This window comes from Hypanus sabinus, chromosome 1, assembly GCF_030144855.1.
Source record: "Hypanus sabinus isolate sHypSab1 chromosome 1, sHypSab1.hap1, whole genome shotgun sequence".
Lineage (NCBI taxonomy): Eukaryota > Metazoa > Chordata > Chondrichthyes > Myliobatiformes > Dasyatidae > Hypanus > Hypanus sabinus.
In genome coordinates this window covers 145386475-145404319 of record NC_082706.1, presented here as the reverse complement: position 1 = coordinate 145404319, position 17845 = coordinate 145386475, and the positions used below count along the sequence as shown (strand labels likewise).

At 42.4% G+C, this 17845-nt stretch overlaps 1 protein-coding gene across 3 annotated transcripts in view; it reads left to right on the top strand.

Moving 5' to 3' along the window:
- fastk (Fas-activated serine/threonine kinase) overlaps positions 1–17845 on the top strand; it is a 92764-nt gene that overhangs the window by 36429 nt on the left and 38490 nt on the right. For 2 of the 3 annotated variants that reach the window (XM_059978366.1, XM_059978356.1), the window contains exons 6-9: positions 2331–2490; positions 3535–3626; positions 10133–10850; positions 12864–12978. In XM_059978366.1, coding sequence (XP_059834349.1) covers positions 2331–2490; positions 3535–3626; positions 10133–10850; positions 12864–12978 — 1085 coding nt within the window. The remainder of the gene's footprint in view (positions 1–2330; positions 2491–3534; positions 3627–10132; positions 10851–12863; positions 12979–17845) is intronic. The other variant, XM_059978374.1, reaches the window with a different exon arrangement.

The following is a 17845-nucleotide window of genomic DNA, read 5'->3' as shown; positions in this document are numbered from 1 at the left end:
AGGTAAATACAACAAAGAGGTGATCACGGGAGGCAGAAGAACAATTACAGAATTGCTATGAGTCAGTGGACTGGGTACGTTCAAGGGCTCATCAGAGAATCTGATTGAATATGCCACAGTTGTTAAGGACTTTATAAAGACATTAAAAACACTCGTGGATGAGTATGTCCCTGCAAAATCATTCAGAGATGTCTCCAACCTGAAGCCCTGGATGAACTCGGAGATCTGCAATGAGGGCTAGATTGATGTTGTTCAGGTCTAACAACCAAAGAAAGTACAAGAGGCCCAGGTACAACCTCTGGAAAGCCACTTCACATGCAAAGTGACAACTCCAGACCAAAGTTGAATCACAGAAGGGTGCTTGGCAGCTGTGGCAGTGTTTGAATTCTCACACCTCCTACAAAATACAACCATGTGACAAGATGGTTTAGTTCCCAGATGAGCTCAATACCTTTTATACTCGCTTTGATCAACACTACATGGAGGCACGTTCACAAACTCCACTGACGACTCTGTGATTTCAGTCTCTGAGGCCAATGTGATAGCATCCTTTTAGAAGGATGAACCCGTGAAAGCATCTTGCCCAGACAATCTGCCTACTGAAGACCTGTGCTAATCAACTATCTGGTTTACCGATAGCTTTAATCTCTCACTTTGGCAATCAGAGGTACCCAGCTGCTTTAAGCAGGCTACAATCATACCATTGCCCAAGAAGAACATGGTAACCTGCCTCAATGACTGTTGTCCTGTAGTACTTAAATCCACTAATGAAAAGCTGTGAGAGGTTAGTGATGAAACATTGACTCCTACCTGAGCAGTAACTTGGATTCGCTCTAATTTGCCTACTGTCACAACTGGTCAACAGAAGATGCCATTTCAATGGCTCTTCACTTAGCCCTGCAACATCTGGACAATGATGATCCATACATAAGGATGCTCTTCATTTACTACTGCTTTGCATTCAACACTATCATCTGTTGAAAAATAATCAATAAACTCCAAAACCTGGACATCAGTACCTCCCTGTGCAACTGGATCCTCAATTTTGTCACTTGCAGACTCCAGTCAGTTTGGATTGGCAACAACATCTCCATCAGCACGGATGTACCACAAGGCTGTGTTTTAGTTCCCTGTTCTACTCACTTTGTACTTATGACTGTGAGGCTAAGTGCAGCTCAAATGCCATATTTAAGTTTGCTGAAGACACCGCAGTGTGTTAGCTGAATTGAAGGTGCAGATGAATCAGCATATAAGATTACAAGTCTTGCTGAATCCAGCCACAGCAACAACTTCTCGCTCAACCCAAAGAGATGATTATTGACTTCAGGAGGAGGAAGCTGGAGGTCCTTGAGCCAGTGCCATTCATGGGATCAGAGGTGTAGAGAGAGGATCAGTAACTTTGAATTCCTTTGTGTTATTTCAGAAGATATGTCCTCGGTCCAGCACACAAATGGTTTTACAAAGAAGGCACAGCAGCACCTCTACTTAGAAGTTTGCAAAGATTCGGCATGTTATCTAAAACTTTGACGAACTTCTGCAGATGCACATTGGAGAATATACTGACTGGTTACATCATGGTCTGATATGGAAACACTAATGCCCTTGAATGAAAAAGCTTGCAAGAAGTAGTGGATACAACTTTACTGATTCCACAACCTATGGACTCATTTTCAAGGACTCTCTAACTCACGCTCTTGATATTATTTATTACTTATCTATTTATTATTATTATTATTATGTTTTCCTTTTGTATTTGTGCAATTTGTTGTACTGTATTTTACATCTTGGTTGTTAACCGTCTTTGTTTTGTGTGTAGCTTTTTATTGATTCTATTGTGTTTCTTTGTATCTACTGGAAATGCCACAAGAAAATAAATCTCGGGGTAGTATTTGGTGACCTAAATGTTCTGTGAAGATAAATTTTCTTTGAACTTTATTAATTTACTAATTTATTAATTTACTCTATGCCCCTTATGATTTGATATAGAAATATAACATCACCTCTCATTCTCCTACATTCTTGTTAAAGAAGTCTTATTGCTCTCAACCTCTTTCTGTAACTCAGTTCCTCAAGTTCCAACAAAATCTTTATCAATTTCCTCTGTGCTCTTTCTAGCTGAATGGCATCTTGAGCAGGATGAGCATTAATGAACATGGTATTCCAAATGCAGCCTCACCACTGTCTTCTACAACCTTGCGAAAAGTCTCCCCTGGAGCTCCGAGCTCTACATAATCCCCTCAGAAGTAACTCTCCCTTCTCACTCCAAGATACAAGTGTGTCATTCTGCAAAACCCACTCTCCTGTTTTGCCTGTTGCTATTTACTTTTCAGATAGTCCCTACGGGTTGATAGTGCGCCGGTATCTGTCCCTGCTGGATGCTGCCATTGAGCTGGAGTACCGTGACTATAAGGGTCCACGATTGGAGGACAGGTACAAGGTTATGATGTTTGACCGTGTGCTGACTGCAGATGAGGTCAACAGGAAGTACAGGTAAGTGATACTTTGATTGTGCTCCCCCCCACCCCCGTGTCCTGGCTCTGAGGTCCCCTTCTGCCTCACTCGTCTCAGTTCTCTTCCCTCACCAGCTCCGCCCCTCATGTGCCCCACAAAATCAACATTCATCCATAAGGATCCTCACCATCCAGGACATGGCCTTTTATTACAACCATCAAGGAGGTAGTACCCATGTACAAGTTGCCTATGGTGTACTAACAGTGTGTAGCTCCAGGTCAGGGTCTTCAAAAGACCCTTTAAAAAGGGAAAAAGAGAAATATCAAAGATATAAATAGACTGTTTCTGAAGATGCAAGCAAAGGAATCGCCATTTAGCGCCATCTTGACCTGCTTCTCCATTCAACAGTCTAATTCTGCCGTCCACTTATACTAAAGGGCAGTTTGCAGAAACCTGTTAAACAAGCCCCCAAGTAAACTTGTTAGCAGGTCTTTGGGATATGGGACAAAACTAGAACCAAGGGAAAACCTAGACAGTCACGGGGAGAGTGTGCAAACTCCACACAGAGAGTTCTAGAGGTCAGGATCAAACCTGGGTGGCAGAAGCTGTTGTATCACAGTTTTGCCTGTGCCGTCAGTTCGTGTAATTGATACATAGTGGATTTATGAGGTCTGTTGTCTGGTGCCTGTTCTGTGAAAGTGTTGAACTCACTCCCTGCACTTACCCCAAAGATGTTTCCTTTTGCATTCTGATTTCACTTTATTTCTCTATCACATCCTGCCATTGTACAATGACCTAAAACTCCTTTCCACTGATTGTGTATGCCCCTTCTGTCTTTACTTATGTTGGTGACCAAGCATTTAGCTTGCTAGAGTTCAGGCTCTTGAATCCCGTCAATGCACATTCCACCTTCTCAAAGACCTGGATCTCTCCTCATCGCATTTCCCTCTCTGTCTCAACAGACATATTTATTTATTATTTTTGCCGTTGAGATTTTTCTTGTTGAAGCTGCAATGATTACTGCCAGGGGTTTTCAATTCCTTCCTGTTATTTGAGATACCACCCTCTTTTATCTGTTGCCAGTTACAAAGGCCTGGTGGCAGAAGCTTTGAGGCAGCTGCTTGGTGATCAATGTTACAAACAGGATGAGGTTCTTCCCCCAGGATATTATACAGGTAATAACACTATTCTGTCCTCTGTCGTGCTGCTCTGCTATTTTATAAGCACAGTTACAGTAGCAGACTTTAAAGAGCATGTCACCTCTGCTGCTCCAATGTAGAGTGCAACAGTTCTGTCTTCAGGAGTTAATGGTGACAGGGACATCTGGCATCAGCCTGCAATCAGACAGAAGCTGGGGGCCCAAGTCTAATTCTGGAAACTTATGGCCAATCACTAACGCCAATACTTTGGGGGTGTTGAAGTGTCAAAGGATAGTTCTGAAGAAGCCAAAAAGCTCTAACAAACCAGGACAGTCCTAAGGAAACACTGTTGGAGGGACATTACTGAGGAAGCACTGGACTGTCTGGTGTTCAGGGGCTTGTGAAAAAAAGGCAGGAGCCATTTGAAAAGAATAAATTTATTTGGGAATGAGTTTTATTTGAGACTATAAAAAAAGGGAGGTGTACTCAGAGTAGGTATTGTTGGAGTGGGAGACTTTGGCAAAAGCAGGCTTGAGCAAGCACAGGTGGAGGTTCTAAATAAGTTCCTAGTAAGATTTTTTCTTTTTATTACTAGATAGCTATTACGCTAAGAATGGGTGCAGAGTTGGTGATAAGTTATTTGTGTGAGATGTGGGAACTCTGGGGAGTCTCCCTGATAACTACTTCTGCATGAGATGCATTAACTGCAGCTCCTCAGAGATTGTGTTAAAGGAACTGAAACTAGCTCAATGACCTTCAGCTCATATGTGAGAATGAGGAGGTAATAGCTTCAGGGAAGTAGTCATCCCAGGTTGCAGGATGCAGGTAGTTGGGTGACTGTCAGGAAAGGGAAAGGAAATGGGCAGTCATTGCAGAGTACCCCTGTGGTCATTCTTCTTAATAATAAACACACTGCTTTAGATACTGTTGGGCAGATGACCTGCCAGGGAGAAGCTGAAGTGAACAGGTCTCTGGTACTTAGTATGGCTCTGTGGCTCTGAAAGGAAGGGGAGGGAAGAGGGGTGCAATAGTGATAAGGAATTCCATAGTTCGACAAGAAAATAGGAGATTCTGTGGACTTGAAAAGGAACACGTAGTATTTTGCCTTTCAGGGGTCAGGGATGTCTCATCAGGTCCACAACTTTCTAGACAGGGAAGATGAGTAGCCAGAAGTCATGGTACCTATTGGTTTCATTGACATAAGTAGAAAAGGAGGGAATACGGGAAGTTCCTGAAAAGGAAACTGAAAAGCGGGACCTCCATGGATCTCTGGATTGCTCCCTGTGCCATGTGCCAGTGAGGGTAAGAATTGGATGATTTGGCTGATGAATGCCTGACTGAAGAATTGGTGCAGGGGCAGAGTTTCAGATTTCCTTATCATTAGGATCTCTTCTGGAAAGGTATGACCTGTACAAAAAGGATGGGTTACATCTGAACCTGATGGGGTCCGGTATCCATGTGGGTAAGTTTAGGAAGTTTTGAACTAATTTGGCAGGGGGGTGGGAACAGGAATGATAGGACTGAGGATGGGGCAGTTGGTATACAAGTAGATGCTTTGTGTTGTGAGACTGAGGAAAGGCAGGCAGATAATAAGGTATTGGGATGAGTGAAGTGTAACATGGGGGCAAAATTGAAAAGGGTGAATACAGAACTGAAGTTGTTAATTGAATGTAAGTATACAGAATAAGATAGATGATCTTGTAGCGCAGTTAGAGATTGGCCAGTACTATGTTATGGGCATCACTAAGTTGTTGCTACAAGAAGATCACAGTTGAAAAAGGTAGGCAGGTAAGTAGAGGTTGTTCATTGGCCTTGTTGGTTATGTACAGGTCTCCAAACATAAAACCAGGATGCGGGCTACAAATTACAACGGGAGATAGAAAAGGCATGTAAAAATGGCAGTTAGATAATGATGAGGGATTTCAATATGCACATAGATTGGAAAAATAAGGTTGGTGCTGGATCCCAAGAGCGGGTGAATGCCCCTGAAATTGCTTTTTAGAGCAGCTTGTATTTAGGTCTGTTAGGGGAAAGGCAATTCTGGATTGGGTGTTGTGAAATGAACCTGATTTGATACAGGAGCTCAAGATAAAGAAACCCTTTGGAAGAAATTATTATAATATGATAGAATTCACCATGCAGTTTGAGAGGAAGAAGATAAAGTCTGGTGTAAAGTCATTAAAGGGAAGTAAAGAGAATTATAGAGGCATAAGAGAGGAGCTGGTCAAAGTTGATTGGAAGGGGACACTAGTAGGGATGATGACAAAACAGCAGTGGCAGTTCAGAAGGTGCAGGATGATGCATCCCAGTGATGAAGTATTCTAAAGGGAGGATGAGGCAACTGTGGTTGACAAGGCAATTCAAAGAGAGCTTAAAAGGAAAAGGGAGGCATATAATTTAGCAAAAAATAGTGGGAAGGTAGAGGATTGGAAAGCTTTTAAAACCAGTATGGACAACTAAAAAGCCAAAAGTAGAGTAAAAATGAAATATGAAGGTAAGCTAGCCAATAACATCAAAGATGATATTTCTTTTCAGACCAATTTTCTTAAATAAAAGAGAGCCGAGTGGAAAATGACACTGGAGGGTTAATGATGGGAGGCAAAGGAATGGTGGACAAAGTTAATATGTACTTTAGTTTAGTCTTAACTGTTGAAGACATAAACAGTATGCTAGAAATTCAGGAATGTTGGGCAGAAGTTATTGTAGTTACTATTACTAAGGAGAATGTGCTTGGGAATGTGCAAGGTCTGAAGGGAGGATTGTGAAAGAGGTAGCTGAAGAGATTGTGGAGACATTGGTAATGATCTTTCAAGAATCACTAGTTTCTGGCATGGTCTAGAAGACTGGAAAATTGTAAATGTCACACCACTCTAAGAAGGGAGGAAGGCAGAGGAAAGGAAATTATAGGCCAGTTAGCCTGACTTCTGTGGTTGGAAAGATTTTGGAGTTCATTATTAAGGATGAGGTTTCAGGCTACTTGAAAGCACATGATAAAAGGCCAAAGTTAGCATGGTTTCCTTCAGGGGAAATCTTGCCCAACAAATCTGTTGGAATTCTTTGAGGAAATTACAGGCAGGGTAGACAAAAGCAAGCCAGTAGATGTTGTTTACTTCAATTTTCAGAAGGTACATGAGGGTGCCTTACAAAATAAGAGCCAATGGTATTACAGGAAAGATATTAACATAGATAGAGATTAGCTGACTGACAGGAGACAGAAATGGAATGAAGGGGGTCTTTTCTGGCTGCTGATGATTTGTGGTGTTCCGCAGAGGTCGATGTTGGGACTGTTTCTTTTCACGTTAGTTATCAATAATTTGGATGAAGAATTGATGGCTTTGTGTTTGCATATGATACGAAGTTAGGTGGAGGGGCAGGTTGTGTTGAGGAAGCTGGGACTCTGCCGAAGTTCTTAGACTGGGCAAATGGACAAAGAAGTATGGAATGCAGTGTAGGGAAGTATATGGTCATGCAGTTTGGTAGAAGGAATAAAGGCATTAAAAATTTTCCAAACAGGGAGAAAATTCAAAAATCAGAGATACAAAGAGATTTGGGAGTCCTTATACAGGATTCCCTAAACGTTAACTTGCAGGTTGAGTCAGTAGGATTAGAATATAAGAGAATGGATGTAATGCTGAGGCTTTACAAGCCATTTGTCATTCTGCACTTGGAGTATTATGAGCAGTTTTAGGCCCTTTATCCATGGCATTGGAGAGGATCCAGAGGAGGTTCACAAGAATGTTTGTGGGAATGAAAGGAATGAGGAATGTTAGATGGCTCTAGGCCTGTACTCACTGTAGATTAGAAGAATGAGGGAGAGCTCATATCGAATATTGAAGGGCCTGGGTAGAATGGATGTGGGGAGGATGTTTCCCATAGTGGGTAAATCTAGAACTGGAGGGCACAGCCTTAGAATAGAAGGACATCTATGAAGAGGAGAAATTTCTTTAGCTAGAGGGTAGTGAATCAGTGGAATTCATTGCCACAGATGGCTGTGGTGGGCAAGTCATTAAATATATTTAAGGTGGAAGTTGATAGCTTTTTGACTAGTCAGAATGTTAAAGTTTATGGGGAGAAGGCAGGAAAATGAATTTGAGTGGGATAATAAATCAGCCATGATGGAATAGCAGAGCAGACTCAGTGGGCCCAATGGCCTAATTCTGTTTCCATGTCTTATGGTGCTGAAGGACAGTGCCAATGCCATTGCCTGGATGATCAACTAAACTGAGACAAAGCCTCTTCTCTCAGCAAATGTGGAGTTTTTCTTGGCAGAGTGTAGAAAAGCTGAATAGTCAATGTTCCCAGAATTCATCCTTCCAATGGCGCCAGGTTGAAATATCAGGTTACCTGTCATTTTCTGAGATCTTGCTATGTATAAGTTGGCTGTCAGTTTTCTACATTACCACAGTGACTAAACTCCAGAGGTTTTGAATTGGCTGCAGAACACATTAGGTTGCTTTTCGAAGTTGAGCAGAGCAAACTCTTCTAACTCCCTCGCCAGGGCCATTCCTGGGTGATCAGTAGCTTCCACCTTCATCTTGTTTGCACACTTTGTAGTGTGACTTGTTTGAGGAAGTTAGAAGCAGATCTCCCAATGTTGTACATAGATTATGTGAGTTATTATATTGCACAAGATGTCTGTCTAAAGCATCACAAGTGACTGACAAAACAAGAGGTTATCGGGTTAGATTAAAGATGGAGCCTCAGTTCTCCAATATCCCTCAAGAGCAGGGTCTCTGCCTGCTCGTTAACAACACCAACCAAATACAGACAGTATCTTTCAGCACCTTTAATGCAGCAAAATGCCCAAAATTGTATCACATTAGTGTTATTCAGATACAGGACAGTTGATGATAAAATTAAAGCTTGAGTTAACTTCTGTATAAGTATAATTCTGTATAATTAACCTCTGTATAGGTCAGTGATCTAGGTTACAGTCCGGTCGAGCTCAATTAGAGTTGAGATTCCAGTCAGCAGGGATTTGGATGAGTTTTGTTTTGGGAAGTGAAAGGAAAAAATCTGGGCAGACGAACATTGGGAATGAAGTCTGAAATCAACAAAGGTACAGCTTAGAACTTTAGGAGTGGAACTTCTGTTTTAACAAGTTGAATGTATCACTGGCAAGATCAACAGAATCTGTTTGCTGCCCTTTCTCACAACCACTGCCTCAAGGGTAAATGGGGATCGACGTTAAGTACCGGCTTTGCCAACATCTTTGTCAGTCTGTTAGCAAGACAATCGGGTATCTCCAGGTGAGCTGAGACAAGAAAGTCCTTTTACCAATAGTAGAAACAGACCATCCTTTTGATGTCGGCAATGCCTGTTTAAAAATTAATCTTGGGGTAGGTGTGCTGTCAAGTTGCAAATGGCCAGGTTTACCAGGATAAGGAATAGTGTTGGGATCAATGAAGATAACAGTCAGGAAACTGGAGGAAGTTGTCTGGCTTTGGGTATGTAAACCTCACTGGTATTCAGCTGAATAGAGAGCTAGGCTTTGGTTTTCCATCCTCTCTGAAAGGGGTGCATCCAGCTGTGCATCACTGCTATGTGGGCTGCAATTTTGGGGTTTGATCATCTTGCAGTGCTGACTGCTGAGCATTCAGTCCATTGTGCCAGAAGAGAGACTTCCTGTCCCACAAAGCGAGTTTGCTGCACACTGCAGTGATTGCAGAAACCATACCTTTGAGACAAATTGAAGGCCACTATACATCCAGTCCTGCACTCTCCATCTATTCCAGGACTCCTGCACTAAGTTCTGTGGGGCGTTGGTGATCTATTGTAGTTTATTATGGATTCTGGTACCAGAAAGTAGTTTGTCCTGCACTCTGAATATTTAATACCAGAGGGCATGCTTTTAAAGTGAGGGCAGTAAGTTCAAAGGAGACGTGTGGGGTAAATTTTTTTTGCTTGGAGGTATCCAAGCGGATCTTAGGCATGTGGGTAATACAAGAAATGGAAGTATATAGATATTTTGTGGGCAGTAAGGATGTTTGATTACTAATTTAATTATTTTGGCACAACATTGCGGCCTGTTCCTGTGCTGTACGGTTTTAATATTCTACATTCTGAATTTGAGGATATGATTTTAGTGTTGGGTGACATCAGCCAGGGCCCTTGCCCATCATGAGAGGTTATAAACACATTGACATTCTTGTAGCTAGTCGAGGTTTTCTTCCTTGAAGAATATCAGTGAAACAGATGCTTTTTAAAAAAAACACACACACAAGCTATCCAGCAGGTTTTGTGGTGATTTTCTTTGTGTTCCAGATTACCTGATTATACATTTCCTAGGCAAGAATGATTCTGTCAGTCTCTGCACTTTCAATCCAGCAGCAGATCCACTTGTTTCCTGTAACTTTAACTTCTATCTGCACACCTGTTAATGTAAATTCTTAGCATAGACCCGGGGGGGGAAGTTGTATGCTTACTAAAACATTTCAGCCTTCTCTCACTCTTTTAACCTGTACTTGTCAGGGGTACGTGTTAGTATATGATTTCACCAGACTGAAGAACATACGATTATCTGTTCTTTTGTTTCATTGCAGACTTCTTGCTGTGGATAAATGACTCTGGCACTGTCCTTCATATTAATGGGACCACTCCCAGTGCTGGCACTCCTCTCTGCCCCTCCATCCCAAGTACAAAAGGCACCGAGAAGCCCAGTGTCCTCCACTCTCAGCCTGACATCTCCTCCCTGACCTCTGACTTCCAGAAGTTCTCGCCCTTTTGTCACAATGATGTGACGCCCAAGGAGAAGAGAGATGGCGATTGTGCAGTTGAAGTGGATTTTCTCAGTCGCTCTCGGCCCCCAGGGAGTGGTGGATCTTCCGATGCAGCCTCCATCTTAACAGGTTCCACAATGGAGTACACTTACTACTCACCTTCGAACTACTACAATAGCCTGACTAAGGAGCAGTCGCTTGAGAGTCAGGAGAGTTCCACACTTAGCAGCCCTTCTGATTGCTTGAACCAGGCACCTAACACCACAGGTTGCTCACCCGTCATGAACTCCAATTCCCTTTTTCAGTTCCCCATCGGAAAGATCCTGAATGAGGACACAGAGACAGCTCCCCAGAGCCAAGAGCACAATCTCTTCAGAACAGAGCAGTCTGCTTCAAGTTTCTATGACAGCCACCACTATCCTGAGAGCCAGAGCAGGGTAGTACAGGGGGAGCTCGTGAGCCCAGTGCCTCCATCTCTACAACTCTCCAGCCCACTGCTGACTGACAAAGAGAGGTGCCGAGACAACGATCAAGTGAACAGGTAATTACATGGGATCTGTACTAACCGTGAGACAATGCTGTTCTTACTGAACATTTAAGGATATCATAGCAGTTATAATGGCATATGGGGTCCTGGACTTTATCAGAAGAGGCTTAGAGTTCTACACCAAATACATTTCTGTAAACATCATGAAACTCGGGTCAGATCCCTGCTCCAGTATCCTGTCCAGATCTGGGATTCTACACATTTGGAAGAATGCCGAGGCTTTGTGAAAGGTGCAGAGCTGTAATGAGGAAAGTCAACTCCGGGAGGGGCAGCAGGTTAGGGTTCTTGTTCTTTGGGGCAGAGAAGATTAAGAAGGCAATTCTATAGGTCTGAGTATTTTGAAGAAAGTAGTCATAATATGTGTTTCCATTTTGAACCATTCCTTCCAAATACACTTTCATAAACTGATTGCAACATTTCACTTTGTAAACAGTTGCCGGTCCAGCTGCCTCTTTGGAAGAAACGTCACATCTGATGGTTGTGATTGCCTCTTTCATTTTCTATTCAGTAAATCTAACCCTTTATTGCAAGAGGACTTGAGTAAAGATTTCTTGCTACAAATACATGGGGCCCTGGTTAGACCTCACCTGAGTGGGTGCTGAAAAGAGAGATACATACTGTGGAAGTACTTCAGTGAAAACTCACGAGGCTGTGATGGCAGGGTGTCCCATGAGGAGTGGCTGTAGGCTAGAGTTTTAGTATTGAGTTCAAGATTATTAGAGTGACTTCGCTGAGGCATGCAAAGTTCTTAGAGGCTCAACAGTGTAAATGCAGAGAGGCTGTTTCTCTGACAGGAGTCTGGAACTGTGAGCCACTAGTTTGCAGATGAGAGAGGGGTAAGTTATAGTAGTGAAATTAGGGAAGGAATCCTCACTCAGATTATGGAATTTTTGGAATTAACTACCTCAAAGTGCTGTGGAGGGCTGCTCGTTGATTGCATTTAAAACAGATCTATAAATTCTTGGATATTAGAGGAGTGAGGGATTGAGCAGGGAAATAGTGCAGAGGATCAGCCATCATCCTTTTGAATAGCAAAGTAGGTTTAAGGGGCTGAATGGCCTACTTGTGCTTCTGTGTTCTTACACTGTCAGATATTTATTTAACTGCCCCATGAAGATACCAATACTGTTGTGGTAAATGCCCTGTAACTGTGTCCACTATTTGTGGTACTGAGATGTTTACTCTCTGGAGAAAGAAGTTCTTTCCCCCCACCCACCCCCAAATTCCTTGCAGTTTTTTTTCCCTTAGTTCCCACGACTGAGCCATTCCTGACAATAGAGCAATTGTGGTCTTTGCTTTGAAGCCTGTGGAATATCACTTCCCATTCTGATAATTGTCATTATTTCTTCGTTTAAGGCCACTTTGCTCTGTCTTCCACTGCCTGACCCCAAATTTCACATGCCCTGACCATGGCCTTGAATGTATAAGTGCAGTTACTTATTAAAAGATTCTTGGAAATCCAGTTCTTTTGCATTCAGTGCCTTACATTTGCATATCACATGAATTGCAAATAATTCAATAAGATAGATCTAACTAACTTTTATGTTGACGAATTATAAATAATTCAGTTTTGTGATTTTTTTAATAAACTTTTAGCCATTTTTTTGATACCATGGTAATTTGATAGATGGGGACCTATGCAGACAGGTTTTCTGCTTGCCCTTTAGCTTTCCTGGTATCTTCAGTGCCTACATTGAGCTGAGAGGGGGATAGAAGAGTACTAGAATTAAGGGCATAGACCTTTCAAAGAGCCAGCACAGTGGTGATGGGTGAATGGCCATCCAATATATAAAATGTAATGAATTGAAGGAGGAAAAAGTGCACAAGCTTTTTGTATCTGTGTCAATGCCTATCTGGTTTGTGATACAAGATGCTGGGCTTTGTGGTAGCAGCTTTGTTTTGTCGACCCTGGGGATAAATGGTAGAAGATTTGAGCTTTCTGGGCCAGTCTGCTGATTAGGTTCATACATTTCCAGTAACGGACTGCTCCTTCACACCTCCCCACAGGATTGTGATGTCGGTGAATGACAAATGGCATTACTGCCACAACTCGGACGTGTTGGTGGGATCTCGGGCAATGCGGGATCGACACCTGCGCTTACTAGGATATACCGTTTTGCAGGTATGGTGCATCATTTCATGAAGCCTTTGAGCTGCAGAGATTTATGGCACATGAGGAGGACATTTGGCCTATCATAGCTGTGCTGGCTCTTTTTTTTTGGAAGTAATACTAAACGAATCCTGCTCCCCTGCTTCATCCACATTGATTCTGGACTAATCCCACTGCTGAGAGTAGTATCATTTCCCTTCTCACACTTTGTCACAGAGGACAGAGGCAGGTCCTTTTACCCATGCATCGTCACTGGCCACCTTCACTAATCTTGTTCCCCGGCACTTGGCCTGTTGCCTTTTGTGCCTCAGCATTTGTCAAGATACATCTCAGACTTTAAGAGCCTCTGCCTCCATCACCCTTTCAGTCTGTGTGTTTCAGATTATAACCAGTCAGGTTTCAAACATTCTTCCTCCATTCTGTAAACCACCTGCCTTTATCTTAAAGTCTGTGCTCTCTGGTTTTGGACATCTCAGATGTGGGGAAAATTATTGCTGTTTACTCCATCTACTCATCTTATAATTTTGTATGTTTCTGTCAGGAACCTTTCAGTTTCCTCCTTATCAAGCAAAGTAAACCCCTTCTCTCCAGTATCTCCTCATATGAAACACTGGCAACTGGAACTGTGCAGTCTTGCTGCAGTAGCCTAGCTAAGTATTTTCTACAGTTGAACGACATCTTCCCTGGTCTTGTAATCCCTGCCCCAGTGAATGAAGCAAGAATCCTGTACACCACCTTCACCACCCTATCTACCTGTGCTGCTGCCTTGAGGGATCATTGGACTTTACACTGAGGCCCTTCTGTTCCTCAGTACTCTCTAGAGTCCATTGTGTTTTTTGCACAGAGGGTTGGTGGTTATCTGGAACAAGCTACCAGAGATTAGAGGCAGAGTCAACATTTGTGACTTTTTGCAGGTATTTGGGGAGGAATGGAGTTTGAGGGTTGTGAGCCCAATGAAGTCCAGAATATGGATAGAAGTTGTGGTCGGTCAGGAGAGGGAGTGAAAGGACCAGTTTCTCTGCCTTATGATACTAAGATCTCTGATTTGCTGTGTGCGTCCTTCCTTACACATCTTCCCAAAGTGCAAACAGTTTGCACGTTTGTTCCCTAATGGCACTACTCTTCTTTTGGTTCTTGTTTTATTTGCAAATTACTTGGGAATTTTCCTTCTCACCTAGATGAAGCAGTTCAGTTCTGAGGACAGACGGGAGAGGTTCGCTCTGTTCTCCCTAAAGCAGAGGGGGTTAAAGGGGGACATGATTATGGTCAATAAAATTATGAAGGAGATAGGGGAGACTACAGGAAACTTTATCCTGTATCAGAGGTAGATAAACTAGAGGGCATAGATGTAGGATAAAGGAGAAGAGATTTAGAAGAGATCTAAAGGGGGCCTTATTCATCAGAATCAGGTTTATTATTACTAGCATGTGACGTGAAATTTGTTAATTTAGTAGCAGGAGTTCAATGCAATCCATAATATAGAAGAAAATCAATCAGTCAATTACAGAATATGTATATTGAATTAAAAATCATGCAAAAACAAATAATATAGATTTAAAGAGTGAGGTAGTGTTCATGGGTTCAATGTCCATTTAGGAATCAGATGGCAGAGGGGAAGAAGCTGCTCCTGAATCACTGAGTGTGTGCCTTCAGGTTTCTGTACCTCTTGCATGATGGTAACAGTGAGAAAATGCCCTGAGTGCTGGACGTCCTTAATAATGTCCTTTCTGAGACACCACTCCTTAAAGATGTCTTAGGTACTTTGTAGGCTAGTACACAAGATGGATCCAGCTAAATTTACAACCCTCTGCAGCTTCTTTTGGTCCTTTTCAGTAGCCCCTCACCCCCACCATTACCAGAGAGTGATGCAGCTTGTCAGAATGTTCTTAACAGTATATCGATAAATATTTTTGAGTGTTTTTGTTGACATACCAAATCTCTTCAAACTCCTAATGAAATATAGTCGCTGTCTTGCCTTCTTCATAGCTGGATCAATATGTTGGGACCATGTTTGGTCCTCAGAGATCTTGAAACTGCTCACTCTCTGCACTTCTGATCCCTCTATGAGGATTGGTATGTGTTCTTTCATCTTGCTCTACTGAAGTCCAGAATCAACTCTTTTGTCTTAATGATGTTGCGTGTACGGTTGTTGCTGTGACACCACTTCACTAGTTGGTATATCTTGCTCCTGTATGCCCTCTCGTCTCCATCGGAGATTCTACCAACAATAGGTGTATCTTCAACAAATTTATAGGTAGTATTTGAGCAATTCCTAGCCACAGTCATGGGTGTAGAGTAGAGCAGTAAGCTATACACCTTTGAGGGGCACCAGTGTTGATCGTCAGCGAGGAGGCAATATTGTCATCAATCTGCACAGATTGTGGTCTTCTGATTACGAAGTTGAGGATCCAACTGCAGAGGGAGGTCTAGAGGGCCAGGTTCTGTAACTTCTTAATCAGGATTGTGGGAATGATGGTGTTAAATGCTGAGCTATAGTTGATGAACAGCATCCTGACCAGAGATGAAGGTATCTGGAACACTGCTGGAGAGACTGGTGGACACAGAGTCAACTGACAGCATTGAAGAAGTATCCAGATGAGCATTTGAACTGATTAGGCATGAAGGGCTTGTAGCCAGGTGATGTGATTAATCCAGAAAAGTGCCTCGGGAAGAGGAGATGGCAAATGGTAAGGAGGGGGTGAGTGGTGGGCATTACGAGAAGTTTGAGAAATCAAATTGAACATTGATATCTTAAACTTCCAGTCATACCTCCTACCCCCTTTACCATTTCCCATCCCTTTTTCCCTCTCTCACCTTATCTCCTTGTCCACTCATCGCCTCCCTCTGATGCTTTTCCTCTCCCCCCAACTGCACTTTTCCCTTTCTTCCATGGCCTTCTGTCTCTTTCACCAATCAACTTCCCACCTCTTTACCTCATCCCTTCTTCTCCGGGTTTCACCTATCACCTGGTGTTTCTCTCCCCTTCTTCCCTCACCCCACCTTTTAAATGTACTCCTCAGCTTTTTTTTTCTCCAGTCCTGCTGTAGGGTTTCAGCCTGAAACATGAACTACTTTTTTCCATAGATGCAGCCTGGCCTGCTGAGTTCCTGCAGCATTTTGTGTGCATTTTGATAAGATGCTTTCTACGGTGCATTGATTAAAACTGGTGAGAGGCAAAGAAGACATGCCAAATTTCTTTAGCCTCCTGGGAAGTTTGAGCAATGATGTGTTCTTATTTTGGACAGTCCCTTAATACGTTTTGAGTAGATGTTTGTTGAACACCTGTTCTAGATTTGGACAGAAACCCAGGCCATCTTTACCCACCCTCCCCTGAAGTCTTGAGCCCAGTCAAGTTCTGGTCTCAGGAGACATGAAGTGGGTGGAGCAACAGCAGTTTCCAAGGTCAGGATCTAAGTTATGGGCTGTTCAACCTGGAAGAGAGGAATTTGCTAGATGATCTCAAGAAAAGATTGATTGATTGGTGTTGGTAAAGAAGACTGAAAATAACTTTAAATAAAAGATTGATAATAGAATAAGGAACTAGTTAGTTGATCATTTAAGGATTGATGTCATAATTCCTGGAGAGAATCAGTTGGCACAAGTTTGCTGGACATGTGGGCAACAAATATAACAGATGCTGAAATAGAGAGCGACTGGACAGCATGTTTGCTACTCCCCATCTATCACAAATTAGGAAGAATTTCAGCAGTAGCCATGTAAATCACTAAGTAAGAGTCTCAAGTCATTTCACGGGAGCCTAATAAACAAATCTTGACACTGAGTTGCCTAAGAGGACATTCGAAAAAATGCTGATTTAGAGGTAGGTTACACTGGCTCTTCAACCCAACTCACTCATGCAGACCAAGGTGCCTTTCCTGGACTAGTCCCATTTGTCTGCATTTGGTCCTTTATTCTCTAAACCTTTCATGTCATGAGCATCTTTTAAACATTGTAATTGTTCCTGCCTTTAATGTTTCAACTGGCAGTTTGTTCCGTATACCCATTACGCTGTGTGTGAAAAATCTCAAGCCCCTTTAAATCTTTCCTGTCTAAGCTCTGTTCTCTCATTTTGGCCTCCCCTACCCTGAGATAAAAACCTGACCAAGCTACTTAGCTACTCATAGGCATGATTTTATAAATCCCAGGCTCTCTTGCTCCAGACAATGTAGAACAATTATAGGTATGGGCAGAGAAGTGGCAGAAGGAGCTTAATTCAGGTTGGTGTGAGATGTTGCACTTTCAGAGGTCTATGGTAAAAGGAAAGTCTGCAATTAATGGGAAAGCCCATAACAACATTGAAGTTGAACACCATGTTTACTGAAAGGGGCCACACAAGGAGTTAAGGTGGTATACACCATCTTTACTTTCACTAGTCAGGATGTTAAGTAGAATAATTAAGAAGTCATTTTCTCAGCTATATGAAACTTTGGTTAAGCAGTACTTGGAATATTGTGAGCAGTTCTAGTACCTCCATAATAGGAAGGATGTTGAGGTGTTGCAGAGGGATGCTGCCTGGATTGGAGGATATGGAATTGACATGAAGTTTGCTGCGCTGTCTGGATTGGAGGATATAAGGAAAGATGGAACAAACTTGTGTTGTTTTCTCTGGAGCTTCAAGGGCTGAAGGAAGACCTGATATCGAAGTTCATAAAGTTAGGAGAGGCATAGAGCAAGTAGACAGTCTTTTTCTCAGGTTGAAATGTCAAGTAATGGAGAACATGCCTTTAATGTGAGAGTGGGAACTATTAAAGAAAGTGTGGGCCAGCCGGTCCACAGCAGATTTCATCACATTGGCTCTTCTTACAACCTTGGAACATCTGGACAGCAAAGATGGATACATCAGGATGTATTTTATTGATTACAGCTCAGTATCTTACAC